General features: G+C 43.8%; 1 protein-coding gene across 1 annotated transcript in view; it reads right to left on the reverse strand.

The window, feature by feature from the left end:
• The window catches only part of LOC147717665 (E3 ubiquitin-protein ligase TRIM39-like), a 158,398-nt gene that overhangs the window by 88,791 nt on the left and 57,401 nt on the right, over positions 1-12,206 (reverse strand). The window contains exon 3 of the mRNA XM_086924453.1: positions 6,011-6,106. Coding sequence (XP_086780579.1) covers positions 6,011-6,106 — 96 coding nt within the window. The remainder of the gene's footprint in view (positions 1-6,010; positions 6,107-12,206) is intronic.

Genomic DNA, 12,206 nt, shown 5'->3' on the forward strand with positions numbered 1-12,206 from the left:
CTGTACCCATAACTGGGTGTACTTCTCGTAAGGGGTTCTGACTTTCAATGCCACCCCCGCATTGCATGTGGTACATCTTCCTTTCTGGAGGCGGGGCGGGAACATATTCGGAACTGATGAATGTGTCATATCTACGACGTTGTTCTAGAATTATTTGTATTAACTTGGTACTTAAGCCTCTCCATCTATCCATAAGTAGTGCTTCTAGTGTTTCGTGTAAGGGACCTGGATCAGAATAGTGTTTTCTGTATTTGATGAGAAGGTGCTGAATCATGTATACACCTGCTAATTTCTGCTCATCTGGGGAGAGGTTCAGAAATGTCTGCGCTACTGTGTCATCATTATATATGTCCGTATTTTCGGCCCATGATACAGCTGATCGGGCTAGTTCTTGTTCATCCATAGAATTGAGTACGTGGTACCCAACTCGATCTCGAAGCCTTTTATCAGTTTCCTGGAACTGATGCTCAGCAGAATTCGGATTTGTCAAGGCAGAGAAGAAAACTCTCTTGCCTTCTGGACGGATGCCTTTCCTAAGGTAATTTCCCTTACCTACATATGCTATAGTATCTGCAGCCTTTTCTGGTTCTTCAGATTCTTCTTCCTCCTCGGAGGAAGCTTTGTCTTTCTCTTTCTCGTGTATCTCTATTACTGTCTTTCTTATTTTCTTGTACATACTAGCTATGCAATTCTGTCTATCATGTTTACCTTCCGATATATTTTGACCCCACTTGTGGAGTGCATCTAATTCACTCTGATCTGTTCCAGGCCTATCTCGTTCTCTTATTAGACAGTTTATGAAAAAACGTAATATATATGCTTGAGTGTCAACTTTCTGATGCTCCAAGGCATCTTTAATGCTTTCGGGATCTTTTCCAGTCTGTATAAACCGGTACATTCTGTCTAGGTGCTCTTTCATTCCTGGAAACATTAACAGAAAATCAGTAGCGGCTCGTAACCGCAATGATGCCATCATCATTCTATCCTCTTTTCCGGGTACTGGATCATATCTGCAAACTGTAAGTTGTCCTTTCAGTATATCAAGACGGGGTAATTTGTACATGGTGGGACTCCGCATGTCCCCTAGGGATAATCTGTGCGTTAAGGGCGGGGTCTGAAGACCCGCGGTCGCACCTCCTGAAGCGGAAGCTTGGGCATCATCTCTGCGTGGAGTCTGTATTTGAATTTGTCTTTTAGTAGGATCTGGTAGACGTGGTTTCGGTAGGTCTGTTTTGAGTGCAGGAAGTGGCGGGGCTGGCGGAACGGGGGAGGTCTGTCGCGGTACCGGCGGAACATGACCTGGGGGCGGAGTGCCACCCCCATCCCTGTCAGTAGGCAGGGCACGAACAGGCAGATTGGTGTAAGCTGGTGCTACATCCTCTAAGTATGAATTTAGGAATATGTCTTTAGTGGTCTTATGCATTACTTTAGTTGGAACTAATGGTGACGGTAGGTTTTTCGGTATTTCTGATAGGGCCTCAGGTGTACCCTCGGCCACAAGATACATACTATTCACAAGATTATGTCGTGCGCGGTCTATCTGTTCACTTTTTACTCGGATCCCCTCGGTAACTAGTTCATTTTCCTGTGCTTTCTCTGATTCTTTAAGTCTGTCTTCTCTACGGAGTGCTCTTTCAGCACGTTTATGTGATTCCTTACGCCAAAATTCTATGGCGTCTTTCTGAGATTGTCTGGCTTTCTTTTTCCATAATGCTTCCTCGACCTTCATGATGCACTCGGCATCCCACGTTCCATTAGCTGGCCATCGGTGTCTTTCGTCTAGGTGTTTAGTATAGTCAGTCCATAAGTCTAGATACAATATGGCGTCTATGCCATGTTTATGGTACATAAAGTTACCTGGAGTGTCCCTAGGGGGGATAGGAATTTCTTCCTCTAGTATCCCTTTCCTAGTTCCTATCTGCTTTAATTTGTTGAAAAACGGCATTTTGCTTACTTAATACTGAATGCTCGATCCTTGATACTTAATTCTGAATATAACTAGTTATACAAGAAAACACAATAATGCACAAAAAACTGTCACATTCATACCACAACATTAATCACATGAAAAGACATTTTAAGACATAAATGACTACCCCCTATACCGGATGTACTGCTAAACAGTACAGATACACTGATGTAACAGTGCAAAAATTTAGACTAGATATACTGCTAAACAGTACAGATACACTGCCTAAAAACAGTGTAGACCGGACTTGTGTACCCAAACCCGTCTAGATACGTCCCAGCAATGGTACTCACCGGGAAGCACGGAACAGAAGGCCTCGGAAAACTCGACTGGACTCGACTCGATACTTCGGAAAACTTCGGGAAACTTCGGAAACCTGGTGGGCCTCTTGACACCTCGGACCTTGTTTCTTTCGGCTAGGCTCTGGTCGGGATCCTCCGCACTCCTCACCGCCTCGTCTGGGCACTGATCGCAGTCTTCGTCACCTCCGTGGGTCAGAGGGAGATGCAGGAAATCCTGCCGGTACGCGTATGGTCCATCTAACCGATGGCAGGGGACAGAGCTTGCAATGCGCCAACCGGCGCGTGAGGTGGGGGAGGGGTCCCTATTCGGGCGCCAAAATGATGTAAATATTTAATTTACTCTCTTAATTTCTATGCAGGTAAGTACTTAATCAATAATAACTCAGATCGGAAGAAAAAGACAGAGTCCGTGGTGTTAGAGTTCTTAGGGGTTTTATTCCTTAAAAAGGAATGGTCATGACAAAAATATCGGATTCTGACCACCACAGGGGTGTCAGAAGGGATAGAGCGCGCCCCATTTTATTAACAGTACATAGCTTATATACTTAATTCATGCCATAAGCAACAGTGCAGGAGGCGTAACAGCTGAGAGAAGACAAGATAACAGTATACACGTGGTGCTAGTGCGTAATCAAGAGGCGTGAACTAGAGGTGTGTGCTGGAAACGTCACTGATAGGTGTCACGAGTGGGTGGCACTAAGCAGAAATGTAGCAATGTCAGCAGAAATCGGAAACTTGGATGCGCGCGCAGCTGCATGACGTGTGCTTGGAGGGGGTGCAGGGGACTTGACATTTACACTGACGGAAAGAGACAGAAGTCTGGCATGTCAGATCAACTTGTGCTTCTATCATATCTGATATCTGATGTTTAGGAACTGAGCTATCTGGGCGGAAAGGTCTCTAGGGCAGAAGCTATTCTATACTTGCTGTGAGTGCGTGTATAAGCGCCTGAGTGTCTGTATGAGAAGCGTGGGGGCACGGGCCTTCCATGGGAGCATGGCAACAGGACTATGAATTACTTGCACGGAGACAGGTCGACCCTCTGGCTCTGCAGCTGGGGGGGATGTTTACTGAAGCTAGTAGGCAGGAATGTATTTTCGAGGAGCGGAACAGATAACTCGAAGGCTATAGTCAATCTTGGCAGGCAGCAGGCTGAGCTGAGCGCGAGGGGCCGCGCTGAAAGTAAGTCAGAGTTCACGGGTACGGGGGCAGCCTGGGCAGAGGCCCTCGGAGTCAGAAGCCAGAAAAGAGGCTCGGTGGCAGAAATTCAGGGCCTACTCAGCTAGAGCTGAAAAACGTAGAAGTACACTACAAAAAGACGTTGGCATGGCATACTTAGGAACGGACCATTCAACCCATTCATGGTGGGTCTGAAAGAAGACATGTTAACGTTGGACGCAAATGTATTTGCGTCTTCATAGCTGGTACAGGAGGGAAGTTACATGCACTTTAACCTCGTACATGGAGACGGTGGGGTACGCGCTAGGGAACACATCTTGACCATAAAATGTATATTTCCTCACTGGGACCAGTTTCAGGGTAACAGCCCTCATCAGCCAGGACTGACAAAGTAAGCAAGGGACTCATGTTTGGGCATACCCTGCCAAGGCTCAAGACTGATTTGCATATAGCTGGGTCTGAACTGGGGTGGCGAAGTGAGCTAAAGAACGCTGATGGATTCAACCAAGATCTGTGACTGGGGGTGAGTGTCTGAAAAGGTTCAGTGCTCCATCCATCATCTCCTTGTGTTTGCTTTGTTTGCCCTAACTTGGCAGGGTATGGCCAGATGTGAGGCCCTTGCTCACTTTGCCACTGGATTCACGCTAGCCTGGCTGATGAGGGGGGTTACCCCGAAACCGGTCCCAGGATGCTTGTTTCCGGATCCAGTGAAGACCTGGATTAGCAGTTGGGGCTGGACTGTTCCCATGAGGCCCAGAGTAAAGACTGTGTTTGCATATAGCTGGGTCTGAAGTAACGTGGCGAAGTCAGATAAAGAACGATGATGAAGTCAACCCGGATCCGTAACTGCGGGCGAGTGTTAAAAAGTTTCAGCGCTCCATCCATCATCTCCTTGTGTGTGCTTTGTTTGAGCTAATCTAGTTGAGCACAAAGCAAGTGCTCAATATAGCTGATTGGCAGCCAAACGCAGTATTTGTAATGCATGTTCCGTCCACTGGCAGTGTCTGTGATAAGTGCTTCATGCACTGGTGCAATATTTCTGATACACGTTCCGTTCACTGTCACAGTATTTATGATACACTCTTCGCTCCTATGGCACAGTACCCATAATGTCCACGCCAATGCCCCTATTGGCTACTTAAATGCCTCTATCTAAAACATTTATATGCCTCAATCGAGAACATACAGGTCTCAATGGCAGATATACATGCCTGGATCCGGCTCACATACATGCAACGACTGGGCACTGGTTATGAATGTTGCTTCTCAAGAACTATACCAATAGTCAGGTTAGTAGAATAAAAGATGAGAATCTCCTTGGAAGGATCTATCATGCTTTCACCGTAAACTGAAAAAGTTGCCTCTGGAATCATGTGCCCCCATTATTTGAAAATGTACAAGAAGTTGTGTGAGGTTGGTCATAAATACGTTCTCATTTACATGGGTTGCAGAATTGTCAGGTACATACCTCAAGCTCTATATTTTTTTTAACATAGGCAATGAAACTCGAAACACTGTTCTTCTTCACTAACTGGATATCACAGGAGGTAGGTATGCACTAAGACCCAATATTTAAATATTTTCTTGAAGCTAAGATGAGTGTTTTGGAGATGAATGATCTTTATAATATTTTTGTAATTCTTGATGGTATACTTCCCTTCTACTTCCTCTTAACCTCTGAGTTTTCTGTTAAGCATGTTCACATGCATCTGCTGGAGTTCTCATTGTCAGCATGCAGACATACATTTCTATTCACACATGTTGCCTATGTATCCTGTTAGTATGAAAAGTGCTGCAGAGCCCTCTTGGGCCTATAAGCCACACTACAAGCTGAGATGTGGGAGGGAAGCGCCTGTGCTGTGTCAATGATGCCTGAAGTGTGACAGACTTTGCTGCTGCTCTGCTATCCCATCTACTCATGCCAACTACTAGGCAAGCCATTCTGCCAAGGTAACACTGATTCTAGACCCTGCAAACCCTTAAGAGGTCACACTACTAGTTGGTGGAAATGGGCCTAGTGACAACTCTACAGAATATTTACCTGTACCTAAAGACCATAGGGCCTTTTGCTAGGTGACTGGACAAACTAATATTGCAGCACCAAAACAGAAGAACCACAACTAACAGGGACGTAATTGATCCTTTGACCTCTATCCTCCTTTACCCCACGAGACCTCTCCAATTGAATTTCATGAAGCTCAACTTATGTTAAGCTTTAATGCATATTCAGCTCGAGTGCCTGGGAATATCATCAAGCCAGCATTGCACTATTGCATTTACGAAGTTGCACAGTACCCTACAAGCTCATACGTCACTCCACACGCTTACAGATTCAAAGTTGTACCCAGCTAAATCATACACAAAAGGAGAAGACACACACAAATACAATCTTGCATCTTGTGAAGCACACCTTCCTCCATGGGTAGAGTTAGTAGACAAAGATGCAAAGAGGCCCTAAACTGCACAAAACCCTAAAACGGACCAGGAACAAAAACAAAGAGGCACATACCAAACAAGAGTGAGCGTGCGCACATACATACACCCACTTATTGACACTCACCATTGTGGATTTGTAAGCCTTGTCTTCTTTGAGTTTAGATTCCAGAATAAGTTGCAAGTTCTCCTTCAGAGGAATTAGCCAGTCCAGGAGCTTACCCTACAGAAGCCAGATGCAAAGAGAAGTGTAGGGTTAGATTCTAGACCATAAAGCATCCCCATTAACATTTCAAGTTGAGCCAATCAGAAAGCTAAGAAATGGAAAAGATAAAAAAATGTCTGCCAGCTTCATAAGCCAGCTATGGGGGTCTGCTTGGTGCTAGACTATGGGGCAGGGGTCAAACAAGACATGGGGTTCGGAGATGGACGGTGTCAAAGAGTGGGCAGGAAAGAGAAGTTTAGTGGGTAGGAGAAGGCAAATGAGAAGAAGTTAAAGTAATCATACATTCTTTTGCTAATGATATAGGTTAAAGAAGGGAGCAAAGTCGCATGTGCAATATCTTGTCACAGTGAGGGATTTACCCCAAATGATTCCTCCACCACGTAAGGCAGCGGATTAAAATGGAAATACCTCATAACAATAAGGGCATTCCTCACCCTGTCTAAGTAGGCCTTTAAAAGTGGGGTTACACCGTAGATGAAGAAGCAGATTTTGGAATGCAATATCTCAGCATAGTCATACTCCTTCCATCCATTAAACAATGTCCTGAAAGCGAGGTGGGGGGGAATGCGGTTTCAAATAGAAATATGTTACAGTCACACAATGCCACCTCATTTGAGAGAAGCATTTAAACATAAAGAGAGGGAGAGAGAGGTCGACCTGTTATGTATTTACATTTTAAAGTGTTTTAGGCCTAAGTACAGTTGCTAAATCACAGTAAAGTTTGTAGGTTTGTGTTTATTTTTCTTGACTGGAAAGTAGTGATGCCCATTGGGTGCACCATCGTATTATGCTCTCATTGCTTGGACTCCTCAACAAAGACTGGACTTTATTGCGACTTTTCTCTCACACCCACACATGTGGACTTTGGAAACTAAATGAGGCGGATCCAAGAAAGTGGACAAAGTATTGATTGATACGAAGTACTATGAAGTAAGTGTTCTATACTATTGCAGAAAATAATGTACTTTTGATTTAAGTCTTCTGTCTGTCAATGACTGGGTATCACAACTTTTGGTCCAAAACTTTGGAATACAGATTGACAATCTTGCTGCTAGTGGGTGAATGTGAAATAGCAGTACCCTCCCCTTACCATCTGCTGCAATATTCTGCTTTTAAGAAAGTGTGTGCACAATTCAAGTAATTTGCAGTTTCATATGGGGCAGATGTATCATCATTGCAGTTTGCGAGTCCTTAATAGTGAATTTTAGCGATTCGCTACTAAGGACTCGGAAAATGCAATTTATGTAGGTTTCACAATAATAATTGCGAATCCTACATGTTTCTTCATTGCGGATCGCAAATTGCGATTCGCAATTAAGGAATACCTTCTCATTCATTGAATGAATGGTAAGATACTCGCAATTTGCGAGTACCAAATATGTACTCGCAAATTGCGAATGCAATTTCAAGGGTACATGGGTGCCAAAAGGACACCCTGTTGCTACCCTGAAATATGCATGTGTGCACATGTAACGCACATACATGCCCTTATGCCATGTAATGTGTGCCACATGGCATTCTGAAAAATGCAAAAAAGGTAACTTTTCTAGGAAATTGCAAATTACCACCAAATAGAAGTTGGTGGTAATTTGCGACTTTTTAAGGCAAATTCGCACAACTTGGGTGTTTTCAGAATTGCATTTAAGGAATCGCAATTTGCGATTCCTTAAATGCATTTGCAAAAAAGGTAATCGCAAATTTTGCGATTCCTTATTTTGCGATGGCCTTTTGGGATGATACATCCCAAAAGGATTTTTCCCGTTCACAAACAGGCAGATTCTGAGAATCGGCCCGTTTGCGAATGGGAAGAACGCTTCATACATCTGGCCCTTAATTACAGGACAATTTGGTAAAATAACTCGAAATTATGGTTGATGCAAGTCTGTCATTTTTTCAGCACGAAATTCATCGTTTCGTCAAATTTTGACAAGACAACACATTACGCCTTTCAAAAAAGTTCAAGAAAACAAAAGCATCTGGGTCAAAAAGTCGCTTGCATTCTCTTGTGCCTTTGCAGTAAATTTTTTACACAAATGCCACGCTCGCTGTAGACTTAGAATGCAAATGCCATGTAATTATTCAAAAAGGCCTAATGGTGTAATTTCTGGAATTCTGCTCAACAAGAGTAAAATTAAATTTCCTAAATTATGCAAATTATGCCAGCTTCATTTAAGTTTCGCCTAGGCCAATATTTGAGCAGGATGACTGCCAGTGCTGGGAACATTCCAACTTTTCACCAAAGCAGGTGGACTTAGTCCTGCTTCTTCTAAAATCAAAGACAGCACCTGCTCCTTGGATTCTCTAAGCAAGAGGAATAGACCCTGCGCTATTAAGAGCCAAGTTCACCGCTAGGACAGGCCTGAATCCTACATTTATCCACAACAGGATGGGGGGCTCCTGCTCCTTTGTAAACTAAAGATAGCTTCTCCTCCTCCACAACAGGCCGACAAACTCCTATTTCTGTCTTCAGCCAAGAGCACAATCTGCTCCTATGTTATGTTAAATTACTTTTCAGAACTTCATAGTGCTATAGAGCTACGCGCAGCAACACAGGTTAAGCGGACCAATGACTTTAACAGCAGAGTTTTAAGTTAAAAAGTAGAGTTTTCATTTGTGTTTTTTTAAATATGGATAGGTAGCAGTGTTGATAATTCTAGCAGCACCTCCTAGTTTTGGAACTAGCCACAAGGAATTTGTCAAAATACCACAATTTGTTAGTTAGGGGTTCAAAGCCTAAAACACCTGTCATAACTCACGCCAACCGCCATGCTCATGACACCAAGTTGACAACTACATAGAAACACAAGACCAGCTATCAAGATAACAATATGGCAGCGTTATAAAAGAGTGAATTAATCCTGACCATGGCTTCACTTTAACTTTGCTTTTTCAATGAATATTTCTTTTTTTTATCATATATTACATCCACCTTCTTTGAGAATGTACCGTACCCTACCACTGATGGCCTAGCCTGTGCCACTTTGCCCAACCCTCCTGTACCCAGGCCCTCTGCCCAACTCACTGCGAACAGCCAACCCCTGCTGTGCACAGGCCTAGGACTATTTCCTTATTGAATAAAAAGTTTAAGGGATTGCAATACCTTGCAGACTCGTACACCCTCGTTGAAATCCCTGCTGAGGTCAAGTACCCATTAGGAGGTCTATAAACCCAGCGATTCCCTGCGGCGGTCATGTACCCATTAAAAGGTCTATAAACCCAGCGGAAGGTTGAACAAAGATCTAAGATCTCTTGCCATACGTTTGCGTACCTTTGACGTGGAGTTGTGGACCTCTAGATTTGCAAACTCAGTCACGGAATCAGCAAACCCTGCGGCAGAAACAGCTTTTCTAAACATTTTATAGCCAGGAAGGTTTATTTAGGGGCCCCACCCTCAAGTGTCCCTGCCCTGTAACAACAGCTGCAACATTTTTCTTCAAGTTGTGGTCAGCCAGTCTGAGACCTTTGGATCTATGGACTTGGCTTCGGATTTGAGGATTCAAAATGGGCGACAAGAGTAAAAGCTCCCTCTTCAATCAGATTCAAATATGCTATTTAAATATCTGGGACCACAAATGATCTGCAGACCATCTGTGGATTAACAGTTCAGATATCTGCAGCTCTAACAGATCACATGAATTCGAGCAATTTTTTGAAAATTACTGAATGGATTTACACCAAACTTATTAAATATACATTCACGCCTACTTGGGGTAATTATGTTCAGTCGATTTTGTGTGTAGGAGAGAGCAAACATTTCTAGAAGATTTAAGAATGGAAACATGACACGTTTGACCTGCAGCTTGACCAAATCAAATCTTTATTGTTTTCAGCCATGACGTCCATAACAATTAACAGTACACATTAAAACATGATGGCTATAATACAGACACACTGTTGATTCTTAAGATCAAGGGAGGTTAAAATACAAATAGTTAAATACAATCCTCAATTTTGAAGATCATGCTTGTAATAGTTTATGGGCCTTCGCATTTTTTCTTCTTGGGAGTCAATCCAATGTGCTACCCTTAGATATACTAGATGCATGATATCAACAAGCATTTGCAATGCAATAGGTCTCGCATTAGGAAAGTTTGATTTATTGGTATTGTAAATGACAAATATTTTATTTATGTGTTGATTTTTAAAATAGCGAAATGAATAGCTTTGTCATTTACAATGCCAATAGTTTTAACTTTCCCAAATGTGACACCTATAGCATTTGTAATGCAATATGTCGTATTTACGTGACTTAGATGTATTGATATTACAAATAACAATGGCTTTTATTTTTTTTTAAATAATTAATACTTAAATAAAAACTATTGTAATTTATAATGGCAATAGCTTAAACTTTTGTAAATAACTTTTGTGAAGATTATGTTCAGTGTTCAGTGTATTTTATTGTGACGAAAATACAAGAACATAAGTGAAATATTAACATATTTTTGTGACATTTGTAAGAAAGCTTGAAACATTGAGAGAACATATTTGAACCAGTTGTTGTTGAATGGTTGCACAGATTGATGCTGTGGTGGCGACGAGTGATGCTGTGGCGTTCAGTGATACTGTGGTAGCGCATAGTGATGTTGAGGTGCCCCTGAGTGATGCCGTGGTGATGCTGAGTGATGCTGTGTTGATGCGATAGATAGATAGAGTGAGTGCGATAGATAGATAGAGTGAGGACGATAGACAGATAGAGGGAGGGCGACAGATAGAGGGAGGGCAATAGATAGAGTGAGGGCGATAGATAGAGTGAGGGCGATAGATAGAGTGAGGGCGATAGATAGAGTGAGGGTGATAGATAGATAGAGTGAGGGCGATAGATAGAGTGAGGGCGATAGATAGAGTGAGGGCGATAGATAGAGTGAGGGCGATAGATAGATAGAGTGAGGGCGATAGAGTGAGGGCGATAGATAGAGTGAGGGCGATAGATAGAGTGAGGGCGATAGATAGATAGAGTGAGGGCGATAGATAGAGTGGGGGCGATAGATAGAGTGGGGGCGATAGATAGAGTGGGGGCGATAGATAGAGTGGGGGCGATAGATAGAGTGGGGGCGATAGAGTGAGGGCGATAGAGTGAGGGCGATAGAGTGAGGGCGATAGAGTGAGGGAGATAGATAGAGTGAGGGCGATAGATAGAGTGACGGCGATAGATAGAGTGAGGGCGGTAGATAGAGTGAGGGCGGTAGATAGATAGATAGATAGATAGATAGATAGATAGATAAAGTGAGGGTGATCGATAGATAGAGTGAGGGCGATAGATAGACTGAAGGCGATAGATAGAGTGAGGGCGATAGATAGAGTGAGGGCGATAGATAGATAGAGTGAGGGCGATAGATAGATAGAGTGAGGGCGATAGATAGATAGACGGAGGGCGATAGATAGATAGACGGAGGGCGATAGATATATAGAGTGAGGTCGAAAAATATATAGAGTGAGGACGATAGATATATAGAGTGAGGACGATAGATATATAGAGTGAGGGCGATAGATATATAGAGTGAGGGCGATAGATCTATAGAGTGAGGGCGATAGATATATAGAGTGAGGGCAATAGATATATAGAGTGAGGGCGATAGATAGAGTGAGGGCGATAGATAGAGTGAGGTGGCCTCGTGGTGGACGTGGTGGTGGATGTGGTGGTGGTGGACGTGGTGGTGGTGGACGTGGTGGATGACGTGGTGGTGGACGACGTGGTGGTGGACGACGTGGTGGTGGACCACGTGGTGGTGGACGTGGTGGAGGTAGGTGTGGTGGTGGTGTGTGTGATGGTGGTGGATGTGGTGGTGGTGGTGGACGTGGTGGTGGTGGAGGACGTGGTGGTGGTGGACATGGTGGACATGGTGATGGTGGACTTAGTGGTGGTGGACGTGGTGGTGGTTGTAGAAGTTGTGGAGGTAGTGGTGGAGGTGGTGGTGCTGGGTGTGGTGGTGGATGTGGTGGTGTTGGTGGTGGATATGGTGGTTGACGCGGTGGTGGTGGACGTGGTGGTGGTGGACGTGGTGGATATTGTGGTGGTGGATGTAGTGGTGTTGATGGACGTGGTGGTAATGGATGTGGTGGTGGTGGAGGTAGGTGTGGGGGTTGTGGTGGACGT

Source organism: Lissotriton vulgaris, chromosome 5 (assembly GCF_964263255.1).
Source record: "Lissotriton vulgaris chromosome 5, aLisVul1.2, whole genome shotgun sequence".
In the NCBI taxonomy this organism is placed as follows: domain Eukaryota; kingdom Metazoa; phylum Chordata; class Amphibia; order Caudata; family Salamandridae; genus Lissotriton; species Lissotriton vulgaris.